The sequence below is a fragment of the Phaeodactylum tricornutum genome, chromosome 21 (genome assembly GCF_000150955.2).
Source record: "Phaeodactylum tricornutum CCAP 1055/1 chromosome 21, whole genome shotgun sequence".
NCBI lineage: Eukaryota > Bacillariophyta > Bacillariophyceae > Surirellales > Neidiaceae > Phaeodactylum > Phaeodactylum tricornutum.
This window is the reverse complement of record NC_011689.1, coordinates 535,171-552,949: the sequence shown is the minus strand read 5'-3', so window position 1 is coordinate 552,949 and position 17,779 is coordinate 535,171. Positions and strand designations below refer to the sequence as shown.

The 17,779-nt window shown below is 50.3% G+C and overlaps 5 protein-coding genes across 5 annotated transcripts; 2 read left to right on the top strand and 3 right to left on the bottom strand.

The window, feature by feature from the left end:
• Positions 1-950: 950 nt before the first annotated feature.
• PHATRDRAFT_49312 (predicted protein) lies at positions 951-6,334 on the top strand. The gene has a single exon (XM_002183981.1). It carries the CDS (start codon positions 1,005-1,007, stop codon positions 5,781-5,783), a length of 4,779 nt encoding a protein of 1,592 aa, XP_002184017.1. The 5' UTR covers positions 951-1,004; the 3' UTR covers positions 5,784-6,334.
• Positions 5,838-11,501, bottom strand: MER3 (Mer3 meiotic cross-over helicase; the record flags this gene model as incomplete). The annotated part of the gene is made up of 3 exons (XM_002183858.1): positions 5,838-6,997; positions 7,425-9,337; positions 9,442-11,501. 3 exons carry the CDS (start codon positions 11,499-11,501, stop codon positions 5,838-5,840), a joined length of 5,133 nt encoding a protein of 1,710 aa, XP_002183894.1.
• Positions 11,502-11,973: 472 nt separating this feature from the next.
• On the bottom strand, positions 11,974-13,317 carry PHATRDRAFT_39993 (predicted protein; the record flags this gene model as incomplete). The annotated part of the gene is made up of 1 exon (XM_002183857.1): positions 11,974-13,317. One exon carries the CDS (start codon positions 13,315-13,317, stop codon positions 11,974-11,976), a length of 1,344 nt encoding a protein of 447 aa, XP_002183893.1.
• Positions 13,318-13,612: 295 nt separating this feature from the next.
• PHATRDRAFT_49310 (predicted protein) lies at positions 13,613-16,725 on the top strand (the record flags this gene model as incomplete). The annotated part of the gene is made up of 2 exons (XM_002183980.1): positions 13,613-13,679; positions 13,724-16,725. The coding sequence occupies 2 exons, from the start codon at positions 13,613-13,615 to the stop codon at positions 16,723-16,725; spliced, it is 3,069 nt and encodes a 1,022-aa protein (XP_002184016.1).
• Positions 16,726-16,885: 160 nt separating this feature from the next.
• Positions 16,886-17,656, bottom strand: PHATRDRAFT_49309 (predicted protein; the record flags this gene model as incomplete). Its single annotated transcript, XM_002183856.1, has 1 exon — positions 16,886-17,656. Exon 1 carries the CDS (start codon positions 17,645-17,647, stop codon positions 16,886-16,888), a length of 762 nt encoding a protein of 253 aa, XP_002183892.1. The 5' UTR covers positions 17,648-17,656.
• Between the last annotated feature and the right edge of the window lie 123 nt (positions 17,657-17,779).

Below are 17,779 nucleotides of genomic sequence, written 5' to 3'. Positions count from 1 at the left end.
TCGTAAGCAGGTAGAATCTTATCATGTATAAAAGCATATACCTGAGAAATTGAGACGATAACTCAAGAGCATCAAATCAGGCTGGGCTAGTTGTTCCCTGTCAGATTCACAGTCATGTAAAGCAAAACAGTTGCAGGCTGGTTGCATTATTGCTGATACCTCAAAGTAAATTGCTACCATACCAGGAAGGTTTAACTGGTAACCGCTTGGATGACCCCTTAAATTTGGTCAACTGCTTGACTGTGAGGGACTTGTGATGGTATAATAAAGTCCTTTCACTAGCAGTCTTCTGTCATAGGAAGTGCTTTCTTGGATATTAGCCCATTTACGAATCTTCAAAAATGTTCGAAATACTTGTATGCGTGATATAGCAGACGACCGACAAATGCTTTTTAAGTATCTAGAGTTACTTAAAGTACGACCCATTTAGTGGATTTGATATGGTCTAAGCACCCACTTAGCGAATTTCCTCTAAAACTAATGTTCGGCTTTTAGGATCAATCGAAATCCTTCTTCACTATCGAGACTAATGTATACACCATGAAATAGGCATTTACGTTAGCACTCTCATTGCACAGATTAAGCCAGCGGAATCTAGATTGGTTTGCCAGCACAATGACAAGCTAAGGATAGTAAATTTTGTCGGTATTCGTTCCTTTTGCTTGGGATGTATTGGTAGTTGATACAGGTTATTCGAGCTCTCAACGATACTCCCATTGTTTTCTAATAGTAACAAAACCGCAAATGAAGCATTTTGCTAGGGTTTGACATCTATTCCTTTTCTCTTCACACTATACGGCCCGGCACGAAACGTTCGGAATCACGTCGATGGGATTCGGATTGCTGTGGAAATGATTGTGAAAAATCGTGTGTCCCTCCACTTGCATTAGGTATGACACATTCTGTGTACACGGAATCTTGAACATCTTACCAATTATCGCGCTACTCGTACAAGCCTCGTGAGTATTCTTACCTGCTAAGCAATATACGATTTACGGGTCTTGATGGGTGCGGGTCAATCGACGGTAACGGCTCCAGATGAAGCCGCATTGCGCGAGAGTTTGGAAACGCAACCGACTCTCCAAAGTTTTTCGTTCGATGTGGCGCTCGTTCCCGGCTCGGGTCGCTTCACGCGAACCCACCGTCTTAAACACAAGTCGATCGAAACTACAGCCGTGTGCAAATCCATGTGGATTGCCGAAACAACCAGGATCGAAACTCAGCGGGAAGAATTGGAACGGATTAAGCGAGTATTGAAAGGGCAGCCTCATGTCGCACCGTTCACAGCCTGGTTTATTGGAGAAGCCCGAAGACCCCAACTCTACCGACCTATTTTTGTTTTACGACCACATTTTTATACTACGCTTTCGGATCGCTTGACGTCACGACCTTGGATGCACCATGTGGAAAAGGTATGGGTGGCAGCGCAGATTCTGGATGCTCTGCAGCATATGCACGAGGCGAACGTGGTGCACGGGTTCCTGACGACGGAAAATGTGGGCCTGACGTCGCACGGTTGGGTCGTACTGTTGGATATTGCGAGTTACAAATCGGACCGAATACTACCCGACGACGATCCCACCGAATATATGTACTACTTTCATCCGTTGCAGCACGCCGAAAAAACGCGGGAGAAACGATGCTATTTGGCGCCTGAGCGGTTCTACACGCCATCTTCAGAGATCCTGACGACCAACGTGGCCCCCACATCTGCGTCGGACATCTTTAGCACTGGTTGTGTGTTGACGGAACTCTTCATTAATGGTGAAAGATGTATGGATTTAGGCGATCTGATGGAGTACCGAAGACAGAGAACGATGACGTCCGGGACCCAGCAGAAACTTAATAAGATCGAGAGCTCTCACCTACGAGCAGCGTGTCGTCACATGCTTAATTTGAATCCGGAAGATCGACTTTCAGCTCTGGCATACAGGGAACGCTTAGAAGCCACAGAACAAATACCACCCCCCTTGAAACGGTTGACAAAATTGGTTGAGCGCCTTACGACCTCCCACTCGACACCCGATGCACGTGTTGCTTTGATGGCCGCGGAGTATCCCCACGTGCTTTGGGAAACTATGGGGATGCAAGATACCGTTGGTTGCGCTTATTTTGCGAGAGTTATGGGACCGGTAATGTTGAACCAACTACCCGAATCGACTAGTGAAAGTCCGACAATTGCATTGTTAAAGGACAGCAAGAAGACCAGTTTGTCCGCTAAAGACGCGTTATTCGCCGAGACGGAGGAATTGCTGAAGCAGCTTGAGTCGCTCGATTTCGAAGGGGAAGAAGACTCTGTTGAATCGTCTGATCTTGAGGGAGCTTTGGCTCAAGCCGACGCAGTCAAAAACGACGAAGGTCCACCATCTCCTCTCTCACAGGCTTCGCTTCTGATTTACCTGCAGTCTGTGTTGTCGACAGTTCGTCATGTCCAACGTCCCTCCTCGAAATTGGTGGCGCTTCAATTAGTCAATCGGATCTCTCGCTGTACGTCGGATGAAGCCAGAATGCAGCGAATCGTTCCGGTAGCAATATCTCTACTCCATGATCAAGACGCTCTGGTACGAGCTTCTTCTCTTCGTCTTTTAGCTTTTACGCTGTCGATCATTCAGACATTCCCACCATCGGATTCTAACGTCTTTTCCGAGTACGTTTTTAAAAAAGTTGCACATATGATCACGGATCCGTGTTTGAATGTTCGCTTGGTCTTTGCTGAAAGTGTCGTAAGATTGGCGGAAACAGCACATCGATTTCTTGATATTACGCATGCCGTACGTCTGTATGAAGCTGTTGGGAGCGGTCCTGGAAGCGGGCTCGTGTCAGAAGAGGCAAATTCGTCTCGCTCTACACTGTTCGCCGACGACATTACCAAGCTTCTGGACACCTCAGAGTCTGACAAGCCAGCTACCGAGAGAATGGAGAGCTCGCTGTCGTCCGACTCTGGCCAATCCGAAACCGCATTGATGGCGGCAGGGAAAATTATGATCAATAGCACATATGATGTAGAGCTCTCCGCCTTGCACGAAATAGTTTCAAGATGGGTTGTACACATTACCACTGATCAGTCAGAACATTCGTCTTTGCCAAAGCGAGCGTTGTTGAAAAATCTCGGTGCACTGTGTAATTTTTTTGGGCTCGATGGCGTCATGGCCTTTATTTTACCACAAATTTTAGCTTTTCTCAACGATCGAAAAGACAGAGAACTTCGGTCCTCTTTGTTTCAACATTTACCGTATCTTTGTGGAACAATCGGACGGGCCGCTACAGAAGAGTTTGTCCTTCCCTGTGTTGAAATTGGCCTTGTCGACTGTGAGGAGATGGTCGTCGCGGACGCCATAGCGTGCCTCCGGAGGCTCGTCGAAATGAATCTAATCTCTCGATCAGTTCTCCTCGGTGCAGGGACAGCCTCCACTAGAGGTGGAGTTAGTTTGCTCGAACGGTACGCTCCACTTCTCATGCATCCTTGCTGCGAAGTACGGAAGCAAGCGCTAGATTATTTTGCTTCGATTTGTGGGATTGTCGGTTCGCCGGATTCTGACGTTTACGTATACCCGATACTTTTGCCGTTCCTCCGTTACCGTGCTACTCGAGAGCAGTGCATCTCGCCCGATGCACTGAAGGATTGCGTTAAACTTGCTTGGACAAGGAAAAGCTTCGATACTGAACTCGAACGCTTGATGTCAGTCCCTTCCTTTCAGAGTGCGGGGACTTGGACAACCGTGTCAGTTAGTGGTGGCCTCCCACATCGAAGTAAAGTTGTTCAGGAAAACAAGCAATCTACCTTAAATGTCGAGCGAATAGGACAGTTCTCCGTGCAAGAAAATGTTTCGGCGTACTTTCGCATGCTTGCCCGTCATACAACTCAAACTTCCAATCAAGACCTGCTCGCAGGGAAATCTATCTCCCTTTTACCGAGTGGGATTCAAGGTTCAGTTAAGTCAGCCCAAAGTGTCATGTTTCCGCGGCATAATGCGAAAATGGTTGACGGAGCAAAGATTCCGGAATGGTACGCAAAACTTCGCGACTCAGCAGAAGGACAGCATCTTTTTGTGTCGGAGACTTCTGCAATTCGGTCAGTGTCGACACTCGGACATGTATACGGGCTATCGATTATGGGTCCGTCTCATGGAGAAACCGGAAAAATAGTGGGTGCAGCAGATGGTTCTAATGGAAATGATGAAACTCTTTCGAGCTATCTCAAAACGGGAGAAGCAAAATCCATTGAAGCAGCAAATTTGGGAGAATGGGGATCCGAAGTGCTATTGGACCCTGAACTTGTGGATACGACACTTCTCGTGACGAAACTGAAGGCTATGAACGTCCCACCGTTACCACTAGATCTAGGAGATCAGTTTGCTCCGGTAATATTGCCAGTTCCTATCCGAAAGAACGGAGGTAAGCAGGGGGTTGTCCAAGCGGACTGGAGGCCTAGGACGAATGCCTTGATCGCATCAAGTACCATATCTAGCGGTCATACAGCGCCAGTTGTTCGACTTGCAGTTTCGCTGGACGGTCGCTTCTTCGTCTCCGCTAGCCATGATGGCTCTTGCCGTGTATGGGAGACTCAGAAGGCTGAGCAGTCTGTTGGAATCCTTGAAAGCAGCCTTGTCTACAAGGATCATTCGATCACTGCCCCTGTCCGAATAAATGATATTGCTATGGTCGAAGGAAGCCATTCACTTTTTTCTGGAGACAGCGGTGGTTCTCTTCATGTTTGGCGCGTAGATATGGTCGAATCGTCTGCAAAACCAAGCTTTCAAGGAACTCTACCGACAAATTTGAATCACTCCAAAGTAGTAGGCTCTAGCAATGTACGAAAGGTGGACGCCAAAGAGGGAGAGGTCCTTGCTTTGTCGCATTTTAATACCATTTCCGCTTCGCTCTTGGCATTTGCAACCCAGTCGGGTGCTGTCCACTCCTGGGATCTGAGGTGTTCTAAGGAACCGTTTGTTTTCAAGCACACTCCAGACTTTGGGTTGCTTACCAGTATGTCGATCGGCAGCGATAGACAATACATAGTGACAGGAACTTCGAGAGGGTATCTAGCCTTGTGGGATGTTCGGTTTCAACAACCAGTGAAAGTGTGGCAGCATAGCCGCAGAGCTCCAATTCATCGTCTTGCTACTTCCTTCGTTCCCCCTCCGCAAATGTGGACATCTCGCGTAAACGAATCAGAAGCCCGTCCTTTTCTTTTTGTCGCGAGTGGACCAAACGAGACCGGAATGTTTGATATGAAAACCGGCTCTTGCATGGAATGTTTCAGGAGTTTCTCTAGCAATTCTCTAGATTTGCAATCCGAGTTGGGCCTTCTTCCAACCCTCAACAATATCGACATCTCCCGGAGGTCCAGCGGGGAGTCTTTAGGCATCAACTGTCAGCGCCTGAGAGACACCGAGTTTGTTTCATCGAAAGGATCGATTCATTGCATGGTTGGAAGTATTGGAGCGAGTCACCAAAGTTTCCTTGTCACTGGGGGTAGCGACTGTCGAATTAGATTTTGGGACTTCTCCGATCCTTCCAAGTGCTTTACACTTGCGGGACAGGAACAGGGCCAGAACCGACCATACTTCGAAAGGATAGACCTCGGAGAAGGGAAGGGGAGGCTCATTGCTTGTCGGGATGCAGAGTCCGGACCAGCACCGAGCCATATGTCAAGAAAATTGCACCAAGGGGTAAAAAGACCCGACCATCATCACACCGATTCAATCCAGGATCTGAAAATCATTGATGGGTGTTCGCTTATAAGCTGCTCGAGAGACTCTACGATCAAGATGTGGCGATAGGAAACAATCTTATTATTAGATGTCCTCACTTACTTCGACCAATTTCAGGTCTTTCTAAAAGAAAGCGGCATCGAAGTTCTCACATTTTCCGTCCGCGAGTTTGCTGTCGTCGCCTACAAGATCATCCTGGGGGTGGATGCACTTGATCGCGTTCCAGCTAGACGCCGACATGGCAATAGGGGGAGCGAAAGCCATGTTCTTTTCCTCTTGTCCCGTACTCAGACCAGTATATTCGCCTGCTCGATACACCTGCCCACTGAGATTTTCTGCTAACCCGTTCTGTCTCCAAAATGAAGCGTTAGTTCCCTCGGGGGTGCTGCGTTGGTCCAGAAAGCTGGCGTTGTGAGAAAAAGGACGCCTCTGGTGGTAGCTAAACGCGTTGCCATCGATGCAAGCCGGAACGCGATTTGACAACATTACTCCTAGCCCACCCTGTTGAGATTGATCAAGTAGGAATGGCGTCTGACTCGGGCGCATTTGGTTGTGAAATTGAGAACCAAACTGTACTCGGTGATCCTGATAGGCACTGTTGAACGACATTGGTTCAAATCGGGATCCACGATATTGTACTGAGTTGAGCTCGGCAGCTTTCATTGCCAGCACACTGTGGCTATCGTTCGCACTATTACCTCGTGGCCGTTTCGACGCACCGGCACGACTATTCCTCTGCAAGGACGGGTCGTGTGTGAATTTTGAATTCGACAGCGCATCGTTGCAGATTTCGTCTAAATTGCGCAGTGCTTCGCTCGGAATAATGCCACTAACTTTCGGTTGTTTGGTGAAGTTTCGTCCTGCAAGGCCGTCAAGGTGAGACTCAGCGTTGTTCGGATCGTGCTGATAGCAAGAAAATGGGTTGTCCTTTTTGCGTGCGAAGACACGCTGCTGCGATCGTATTTGTGTTCGCTTTGCTTGCTGCCACACCCGATGGGGATCCCTTCCGACAGCAGTTGTTGGACCATAACCAGGAAGACGGTAAGGCCTCGTCTCTGGAGAGATGCTACGTTGTGCTAACGTTGGAAAGCAAATATTTTCATTTTGGTCGCGAGGACACTCTACAGGAAGCCTTGCTGGATGCATGAAATCCTGTTCTCCAATTTCTCTTGTTGGGGACAGGGAGGCATGCTCGTTCTTAGCGGTCAGCAGGGCAGACGAAACCGATGCCGCTGTTGGATCGAGCGGTGATGTACAGCTTGACACATTCTTGCTGTTCATCACTACTTTTTTTGCATATGGTTCGCTACACGGGATAACAGTATTGCTGTTCCTATTCTCGTAGCAGTTTGGACCGACGCAAGGTCTCGGGGACGGCGTAACAGAGCATACACGTATCCTATGCTTGACCGGTTGCCGTGGTGACGATCCCTTCATAGTTTTTCCCAGACAGGATTGCTTTCGGGGATCGGTACTAGTCAGCCCTTTTTTGAATCTAGGGTTCAGGTCCGCGCCGTTTTTTGTTCTGACAATTCTTGAACTTCCGCTGATAGGTACGGTTGCAGAACGAGCGATTTTACAGTTACCCATATTTTTCACCTCTAAACTAACATCATGGCTGCGTAGTTCTTTTTTGTCTGATTGAGGAAAAGGATTTCGTGAGAAGTCTCGGCGGAATAGTTACGTGAGAGTCGAATAGAAGAAACGCACCATCAAGACCGACCATTGACGCCAAAAGATGAATGCTTGCCACAGAAAACCCTGGGGGGCATTCAACTACAAATATGGCCGGGGCACTTATATTCCTTTCAAACAGCAGACATCCCCCGGGTCGATCGGTGTGTACAATCAGTGCGTAAGTTAGAACCGACTGTGAGGCTGAACTTTTCGTATCGACATCATGTCTTTCCAGTCTTTCCGAATCTACTGCTGGTTGCCGATTTACCTTACATATGAGATGGGAAGGTGTTGCGGACCCAGATACCGAGTCCAGCTGACAGAATAGTCGAAGTCTACTTTTCACTACCTTTGCGACCGCTGCTTTCAAATTTGATCCAAAGGGAGGCAATCTTTTCGCCGCTTTTTCGATCATGTGTTCATTAGAAGCTACGACATCTTCAAAGGTATTAATTCCGTTGAAACGAAGGCCGACCAGAGTTTCCGTTCCGAGACTTTTGAACTGGCCCAGAATCCCATCTCTGCCACACCAGAGGCTTGTCGCGAGCGCTCGTCTGAGCTTGAAAGACTGCACAAGAACACCCCCATTCTGGCTTCCGCTAGCACTGAACTCTTCAGTTGCCGAAAGCATCCGCGACGCAAAATCCACCATGCCGCACATTTCCTGGCGAAGGCTGAATTCATTGATATGTATACGACCAATACTTGCCTGCAGGAGAACAAAAGCTTTTTGCTCTGACTCCTTGACCCTCGCCTTACTAGCTGGTCCTTCAAGTTTGTACTTGACCATTTTGTGCATTTCGTTGAGAAGTTTCTTTTCCGACCGACGGACTGGACGACGCAAACCTTCCATGTTACAAATGGCCTTCAACATTTGGTGCTGACTGGCGTCAAACGGCAGGTTGACGATAATTTCCATCGCCGAATAGGTGACCAAATGCTGACTCATAATATGGCTCGCGGCGGAAGGAAGGAGGCAGGACTTGTCATCTTTGAGCAAAGTACCGATTGAATGTAGTCGATTGATCGATTCTTCGCATACTTTTCGAAAGTAAGCCTCAACGCTGGTATTCGATCCGGCTTCGAGGTTAAATGCATCGGGATTGCCACGTAGCTGAATGAAAAGCAGGGTGCTTTTGATCCAGTTGAAAGCTGCTTCCCTACTCTCGACCACTCTTTGAGAAATTTCTGCGTTTATGATGTCGTCAAGTTTGGTCATCAAACGACTCTTTGCCGGCCTGAGGCCACTGGTAGCAAGATTGACGAAATACACCTTTGACTTGTTGTCCGTCATTATCACCGCCGTTCCGCTAGTATCGAAGCCTGGACGACCGGCTCGTCCAATCATTTGCAGAATGGTTGCCTGGTCCAAATCTTGGTATCCATTGCCGCCGCCCCGCCAAGCTTTTGTTCCTTTTATCACCACTAAGTGAGCCGGGAGGTTGACACCCATTGCCAAAGTGCTAGTGGCACAAAGCACTCGGATATTTCCGTCACTGAAGGCACGCTCTACAATTCGACGGTCACCGGCTTCCAAGCCCGCGTGATGGTAAGCGATACCAGCGAAAAGCACTCGCTGCAACTTTAGAAGTTTAGTTTGACCAGCAACACCAGCGTTCGAGTTACCTCGTACAGCAATACCATGAGCAGTGGCGAGTAAGTCGGCGAGCTTTTCAGTGTCTGCTTTAGTGTGGCAGAAGACAATAGTGGGTCTGCTTTTGGAGAAGCGATGGATAATCTGCGGGACTTCGCGGTCCATTCCACTCCAAAATCGATACTGGGATTGGCTACTATCTCCCACAAACCCGACACCAATAGCATGTACTGCCAAGGGAACAGGTCTATAGGTTTGGTCGAACACATATGCTTCGTTTGCTCCCAGAAAAGTTGCAATTTCAGCAATATTCGGCAGCGTTGCGGAAACGGCCACTACTCTCATACAAGACCTGATTGCATCTGGCGTAGTATGGGAGTAACTTGATGATGGGAAAATAAATGAAATGAGCAGCACCCCAAGACAAAATCTGTTATCGCCAATGGATCTACTTACCTCGACGTGCTCACGTCGGACGAAGTTGTATCTTTGTTTCGAGCGGCTCGTTGTATTGACTTCATGCGACAGATGATAGATTCCAAAGTGCATCCCCGGTTTTCGTCTGCAATCAAATGAACCTCATCTACAAGAAATAACTTGACTGTGGCAAAGAGATAAAACTTTTCGGTCCAACGTCTCGTCAGGCTATCCCATTTTTCCGGCGTGGTTAGAATCAGGTGGGACGACGCCAGATCACGGAAGGACTCGCTCGGGTCTCCGTCACCCGTGATTAGGCTCACTTCCACACCTAAATTCATGCCGGACAGACGACGCCCCCAATCTTCATACCTCTCTTCGCAGAGAGCTTTGCTAGGCGAGACATATACAATTTTGCGGTGCTTGCTGATTTGTCTACCGTGGTATAGATGATTCTGAGCGACCAAATCCGTGCTGAAGAATCGTGCCATAGCCATTTCGAAGACGACCGTCTTTCCAGCACCAGTCGGAGCTGAGACAACCATGTTGTCATCACTGTAAGCAAGCGGATTTGCAATTTCAGACTGTAAATAGTTGAACGTATCGAATTTCGACTTCCAAAATTGCACAACAGACCCTTGAAAAATGTTTTGCACTGGAATTTTGTTCCGATGTTGGATAGGGCGATTTATAGCCGAAAAGGAATGGACCATAGGTTCGTGAATCTCATGATTAGTTGGAGGAGCGTACAAGAAAGGCTCTACTTCGGTTGGCCGCTCGGCTAACTGAGTTTTGTCGAGAGGCCTATGAGCATAGTCGAAAATTTTCCGGCTCTTATGTGGATCCATGCTGGTCGTTCCCAAAGGAAGCTGACCAGATTCAACGTCAAGCATGGAAGCTGAATTCAAAGTACTCGGCTTAAGTTTCCACGGCGACTCGAGTGGGCGCGAGCCATGATCTGAAGTCGTCGGGATTGAACTCTTTGCATGGCAGTCTTGGCTTGGTTTTCGTAGGTTCGATGCCATCACCTGTGAAGGAAAGCTTGATTGGACAGCTTGACGGTAAGTGATTGAACTTGATGGCGTCGAAATCGAACTTCGAGGCATCGGCGAAGAAAAAGACGAGCAGGACACGGCGGAAGAATCATTGTGTACGTCGGCTGGAGCTGACGACCTAGAGTGCACTGCAATCGAATCATTCCCGTCGGTGATTCGCTCCGCCTCACGAAGAATGACTTCCATTTCATCACTGCCGTCGGTCATTTTTTCGATGGAAGAGATCTTTGCAGGTGAATAGGTAGTCTCGGTTGACGCTGGGACAGGGTCTTGCCATGGGAGTTTCTCGGTGTTGGACGAGTGGGTTGAAGCAATCGGACAAGACAAAGGGAGGAAACTGTTTTGGCTCAGCTCGGACGCTTCGTTCGGTACGTCGGTATTTCCGTATGTCGTGTTACTCATCTCACAGGGGGGACTGCGGGGGAAAGCTTGATTCTGACCCGCATTGCTGGTGGAAACCGACTTTCTGGAAGGTAGCGAACTGTGGTCGAACGATGTTATCTTGTGCCTCACTGTAGTACAGTCCTCTTGCTTCTCTAGCGCGGCAAAATTGGTGTCGCTCAAAGGACTTAACGCATCACTGACTTTATAGGTAGAAGCAACCTTACTGTTGGAAAAGGTTTCGGAATTGAGTCGATCACCACCCAACTCGTGATGGCGAGACGCGGGAGAGCTCGCCGAACGGTACAGAAGAGTTGACGACTCAAAGGTACCGTCGTCACCCGTCGAGTCACATTCAAAAAGAGGATTGTTGTCACACAATGGAGGCTGGGCATACGTGGCGCCCGAATTTGAGTGGTCGAGTGATTTGGAATCCGAGGAGGATACCAGCAATGCGGTGTCGAGATTTACTTCATTGTTAAATGAAGAGCCGCTGTCGCTGCTCTCACCTGAACGAATCGAATCACCGCTACCACTAGTGCTGCTGCAATGATCACTATTAGGCGACGACGAATGTTGTTGTTCCAAGAGACGATTGAGCTTGTCCCGAATGAGGTTGGCCTCGTTCGACTCATCGTCCGAACTCAGCATTGTTTCACTCATCTTGCAAGCGAACGTTTTCCGACGCCAGACCTCACCGGTTCGAAAGACTCACCACGATTTCAGCCGATGGTATTGTACCACAGCGAAAGCAATGGGAATATCGACTCGACTGCGGCTACGCAACACAATTGTGCTTTCAAGAGCAATGCCTCCATCTTCCTACGGCCAAAGCGAAAACCGCGGAAATGACAACTCCATCCGGATACGGGGGATGAGCAGACCGTTCCTAAACCCGGAAACGAGAATCGCCGCCTTTTTCGAACAACTATTTATTGTTACCCAGTACCGTAAAAATCCTGACTGTAGAATATAGGTATTAGGAAGAAACTAGAGGGAGCATCGAGTGGAAAACAATGCGGTGTGGTGATCTGTATCTCACTATTGACTCGCTGTGTGTTTGCGCGGTCGATTTCTGAGACATTGAACGAAATCGGTATCTGTATTCTGCTCCACGGATCGAAGCAGGAGTTGTTTATCGTTTCCCCATCATGCGACGCAACAGATCATCCTCTCGAGAGGGATTTTTCTGTTTGGGGACATCGGGTTTACTGCTACCGCTACGTTCGGCTGCTTTTTTCTTGTCATCGGCCACAATGGACTGGCCTGTCGGGAAGAGCAACGGGGCTACGGATTGTTGAAATAGAGTTGGTTGCAAGTACGATCCCACGGGGGCGTCCTTGTTGGGTGTACTGGACACTTTCCACGAAACAAAAATCTTAGCAGCCGGTACAAGCTGCTCCGCCTGTAAAGTTTGGGTCAATGACAATAAGCGCCGTGGCGGTGCTACGTAGAGGTCAAAGTCACGAGTGTTGTCGGTATTCGAATTCGTCGGTACTGTCAAACACGTTTCACTGATTTGCGATTTGACGGTGGCGAGCTTCTCCCGCGACCCAAAATGACCAATAAGCTTACAGCCATCCGAAAATTGGAAAGTCAAGGTAACGTGACTGTAGACTTTTTGCTTTTTCAGCTTTTCTAAATCGCGCATGGCGCGTGTCGTGAGTGTACCGTGTTCGCGTTGGTGGGCTGCCGCCTGTTGCTTCTGAAGCTGGGCGGCGAGCAGCGCCGAGTCCGACAAACCCGGCATGGACACCTCTCCTGTGGAGGTACTGGGACGTGGCAGGGCCTGTCCCGGCTTGAGCGCGACCCACCTTCGATCCACTGGTTGGGCCGCGGCCTGTTTCTCCAGAGCGGCCTGTTGCCCCCGGAGTCTTTGTAGTTCCGTCTCTGTATGGGAAACGTAGGAAGCGTCGGGTCCGAGATTGGTACCCACAGCAGCGGATTGCGCGTCGTAGCGGCGTCCGACGTAGGGATCAAAGGCGTCAGTCTCGGCATATTGGTTGGGATTGGTGGGAGTGCTCGATACGAGCTTGGGGGGAGGTCGATACGGCGGGAGTTCTGCCTGTTGCATACCCAAATCCTGAACAGCGCGGGTCAACAGCAAGCGCCGTGCCGTAATGATCCGCGACGTATCTTCGTGTGCGGGTGCGAGTACGAGGACCCGTTCGGTTGCATCGTGACGGCTCAAGAGGGGCGTGTCCGACGTTTGCAATTGGAACCCACAGGCCTGCAAGTATTCCAGCCCACCTTTTCGCGAGCCGACTTTGCGATGAAAGGCGGCATTCGAGAGACGAATTTGGCGGACTTTGGGGTCGCCAGGTTTTTGAATAATGGCGTCCAACATCTTCATGAGTGTGACGAGACAAGCTTTCGTATCCGCGTCGAAACTGTTTTGGAAAATAACGGTGACGGCTTCTTCCAACACTTTGATCGACGCAATCGATCCTTCCAAGGTTGGTGGAAGGGCCGCAGACATGGTGTCTCTTCAATTGGTTCTCGTACAACGACACGAGACTTGCAATTGTTGTTTCGTTCGCGTAGGGAATGACTGTGGCAAGGTACGATGCTCGGAAGAGGCAATCGAGACGACTCCCGAGAGCGAACGGTTTTGGTTTCGTTCCGTCGCCCCTACCGCGAGACCGTGTCGTGCAAAGGGGCCATGTCGGCCAGGTGTTTACAGTTCATCATTTCGCCCTACCCTACAGAATTAGAGAAGATTGTCGTAGTGGGCGTCGGATTACTGTCTTACTGTACTCAAATGAGACGTCTTCATGTCGTTGCAATGTACCTCGAAATTCGAAATTCGAATGGCATCCATCATCCAATCCGCCGGTAGAGGTAGGTAGTATCCAAAGGATTGGTATCGTTACCGTAGTGTTTAGATATTTACTGTAATACCTCTACCTCTACCTTTGCTTCCGATATACCACACCGTTACAGTTCCAAGTCGACGGTCACGGGGATCAGCTATCCACGCACAACATTCAAGAATTGGGGCAAAAAGCGATCTTTGACATCCCCAGAACGAGTGCCCCAATGCGGCTGCACAAAACCAGAGACGCGCGTCACGGTCCACGTCCCGGCTGGTTCTGGACATTTCCCTTGTGGTGGCTGCTCGCCAATACAATTCACAACCAGCATTGGAACAACCAGGTTGTCCACGCTTGGAAGTTTCGTTTTCCGGGACGGGGCAAAGTCTGTCCCCCGGGACGGCACCGACGCCAGTAAACGAGCTTCCCAGAGTCCCACATCGTCCTCCAACCCTCAGACTCCTTCCCAGAAAACAGCTACCGTCCTTCCCACGACACCCAACACCTTTACTTCTCCTGTTCTACTCGCGGAACAAGGACCACAGGTTGTACAAGAATTAACGGATCTCGTCCAAGGCATCTCCAGAAATGTACAGCAATCCACAACTAGCGGTAGTTTATTCCTACCCGCCGCGGTTGTGACCTCCTGGGAACGGTTGCAAGCCATTCTTTTCTACAAACCGCCCGTCGGTATTGTATCGGTGGTAGCCATTATCCGTCTAGTCTTTTCGGGACGTCTCTTTCGCTTGTACCCGGCCCCACCCAAAAATTCCGTCGAAGAAGCCTTGCAGCAAGAAACGCGAAAGCGCGAACGGGAACGACACCGGGGACGGTCTCTCAATCTCGACGCCGACGACGTCGCCTACCACCATTTCGGTGGCGTAGATCGTGTACGAAGACGACTTTGCTGGGCCGGACTGGGACACCTGCTGGAAGAAGTTACCCTGTCAATCAATCGTGGCAACCGCAACGACAGCACATACACGGAACCGGAAACGGATTTGGATCCCGCCGTCCTGGAACTGCTGCAGGCCATGGTGGCCGCGCTCAGCGTTTCCAATCATCCAGGTGGAGCCAGGGCTCAATTTGTACACGATATGATCCAGCCCTTTGCCAAAATCGAAGAATTACTCATTCAGCAAAAGCTGGGTAAAATCAAGCTCCCCACGTCGGGCAACGTAACGACCGAAGCCATGAACCAGATTGTTGGGACCGCCTCGTGGACGGCCGAAGTCCGCATCCTTGATGCGCTGCTACGCGTTTGCCGGGATCGTTTGCTGAAAACCACCTACCGACTGGCGAGAACTCGGGAACACTGGGAGCGAAAGGTCGAACATATCCCAAAACGCCGGCTCCTCTTCGGCTGGAAGCGCAAGTCGGCTGAAGGCGACCGCCTACGCTTATCCTACGCCAAGGCCGCCTACCAAGCCGAAATACAACGACTCGGAGCCGTGGCGGCGATCCTACTCGAGCGTCCCGCCGATATGGGCGAATCGTATCTTTTGGAAGCCCTGAAACAGAGTGAAAACGCTCGAGCATTGGAACGGGAAGAACAAACGGCGCATCAAGCGTCGCTACGACGATCTCGTCTGACCGCCTTGACAAACGTTACGAAATGGCAACTACCCAAACTCGAAGATATCTCTCGATATTCAATTCGTTGGCGGGCCGAAGGCGTTGGATCCCTTCAGATCCGGCGTCTCGACGGAGATACGCAAGTGCACGGCGAATCGGCCTTGCACGTGTTGACTCAGGATATTTCGCGTGATTCATGGATGAACGACGCCCGGGCATGGAGCACCCAAGCGCGACGAGTCTTGTGCAATGTTGTTCGGGAAAGTTTACAGGGCAGTGTTGCTACCGGAAATTTGGACGAAGTCGACTTTGCCGTGTTGGAACAACAGTGGTGTACGCAAAAATATCATCCCAATGTCGACGTTCCGTTGCAGTGGATAAAGATACTCCGGTACGTGGACAACATGCCGTCGTGGCGTCGAGTGGGCGAAGGCAAGGTTGTGCGATTGAAGGATGCTGCCTTGGTACACTGGACGAAACGACTCGATTTGTTGGGGATTCCGTCCACAATGGCTTGGATTGCGGCATCGCAGTACGTGCACGAAAAGATTCGACCTTATTTTCCGACGCTCAAGCGAGATATGATGCACGTTTTTGACAAAACGGTGGAGATTTTACAGACACGCGTCTGGGTACCGGTCAAAGGCATTTATGACGATATCATGAATAAAAACCAGGGTATCTTTTCGGCGTTTGGGTTGGAAGTTGAGCAAACGTCTCTGGATCACATGTTGCGTGACATGGGTCTCGGAGACGGTACCGTGGCATCGCGACAAGAAGCGCTCAAAAGAGCGGCGGAGAAATACGAGGAGACTTTGAAGTCGGGAGTGATCATCAGTGCCCTTCAAGGCAAACTCGTCCGACTTCTACTCGTCCAAGTACAGCAACTCAAGGTTGGTCTACTCACCGCGCTCGATACGATTGACGTCCTACTTAAAGGTAACCGAATTCATTTTCAAATCTTGGCCGCCATTCCGGCCGTCGTCATGGCCACGTACGGAACTCGTCTGTTCCTACGCGCCTTGTACAACATTCGCTCGCGGGATTTGCGTCCCGTAACGGCCGTGCATACGGAAATGGGGGAATACTTGAACCAGATGGAGCGCATGATGCTGTTGAGCAGCCAAGAGAGCGATGGAATGGACCAGCGGGACCGTACGAAGGCGGAACCGTCCAAGCCGGGGAATGCACGCAACCGCACCCGAACGGGCACACCAACCACTACCTCGGGAGCGAATCCACGACGACCGGAAGACAACCCGACTTCGTTGAGTACGGGGGAATTGGGGGAATTTGTGTTGCACATGCACCGGTATTTGATTCTATTGGACTTTTCCAGTCCGCCGTTTCCGAATTGGGCTTGCGACCAAATCCAGGAGGCCTTGCAAATGTTTTTGGGAACGGGCGGGACGTTGGCGCGGGGCATGGGACCTTCCCGGCACGTGGCGTGGCTGAATCTCGTACAAAAGAAACACGAAGAATTACTGAAACACATGTAACCGTATACTGGTGAGAGAAAAAGCAACAATGCTTATTGCAAATACGAGTCTAGAGTCATCTAATATGCGTCAAGAGTTCTTATAGTAAATTATGAAAATATTTTACTATAATGTAGTATATGTGTGTACGTGTATACGGTACGCAGCTAGTGTCGATATTCTACAAATCGGGGTCCACGTCTTCCGTGACGGCAAAGGAAGCTGGTGCAAAGGAAAAGAGGGGTGGGGTCGGTGTCGGGGCCCCCGCACAATCGGGTTCGTCATCTTCCGTTCCCAAGACGGCCCAGGGATTGTGCGTTGCGGGTCGACGGTTCCGCGTCGCGGTAAATTCCGTCTCGGACAGGGTCGCCCACGCAGAGGCCTGCGGATGAGCAACGTTGGGTTGTCCAACCCCGTCGAGTTGCTGGACCCGGTGCATGGTTTCTTGAACGAGCCGAGAAGTGGTCTTGTCGTTGTCGTGTACGGCAAAGGTCGGCGGGGCAAACTGCAGAGTCGGTGTCCGAGACGAGGGGCGTCGATTTGCGTGCCGTCGGGGTCGACCGTGCGGCGGGTGGTGAGTTGGTCGCGAAAGTCGCCCCGCACGTTGTTCGCGTTCGTGGAGCGACGCGTGGGCGCGTTCAAAGTCCCGCCGCTCGTCGGATGCATCGCGCGGCGCACTGCGGGTCGGTTTCTGGAGTCGTTTGATCGCCGTAGGCTTGGCCTTTGACGACTTGGTCTTTTTGGACGGCTTGGTCTTGGTGGCGGAGACCTTTTGTACCGAGGCCTTGCCTTTGGGTTGAGTGCGGCGTTCAGTGACTCCTACCACAATCCCGTGACGCGTTTCGGGTTGCGTCGCCCTCGAGACGCCGAGCTGTTTGCGAAAGCGTTTGACCAAATTTTTGGCCGTTGCCTTGGGTGCATTCGGCTTCTTGGTCGCCCCCATGATGCATCGATGGGTTAGAGAAAGATATGGAAAGAGAAGGAATGCGTTGCACGTCGGTAGCAAACCGCGAGGGTCCTACCGTGGGATGTTGCCTTTGGCGAGGAAACCGGCCTCGCTTTCGTTCGTTCGTGT

Excerpts from the sequence above, each read along its gene's own strand:
- PHATRDRAFT_49312 (XM_002183981.1), top strand. The coding sequence starts at position 1,005 with ATGGGTGCGGGTCAATCGACGGTAACGGCTCCAGATGAAGCCGCATTG.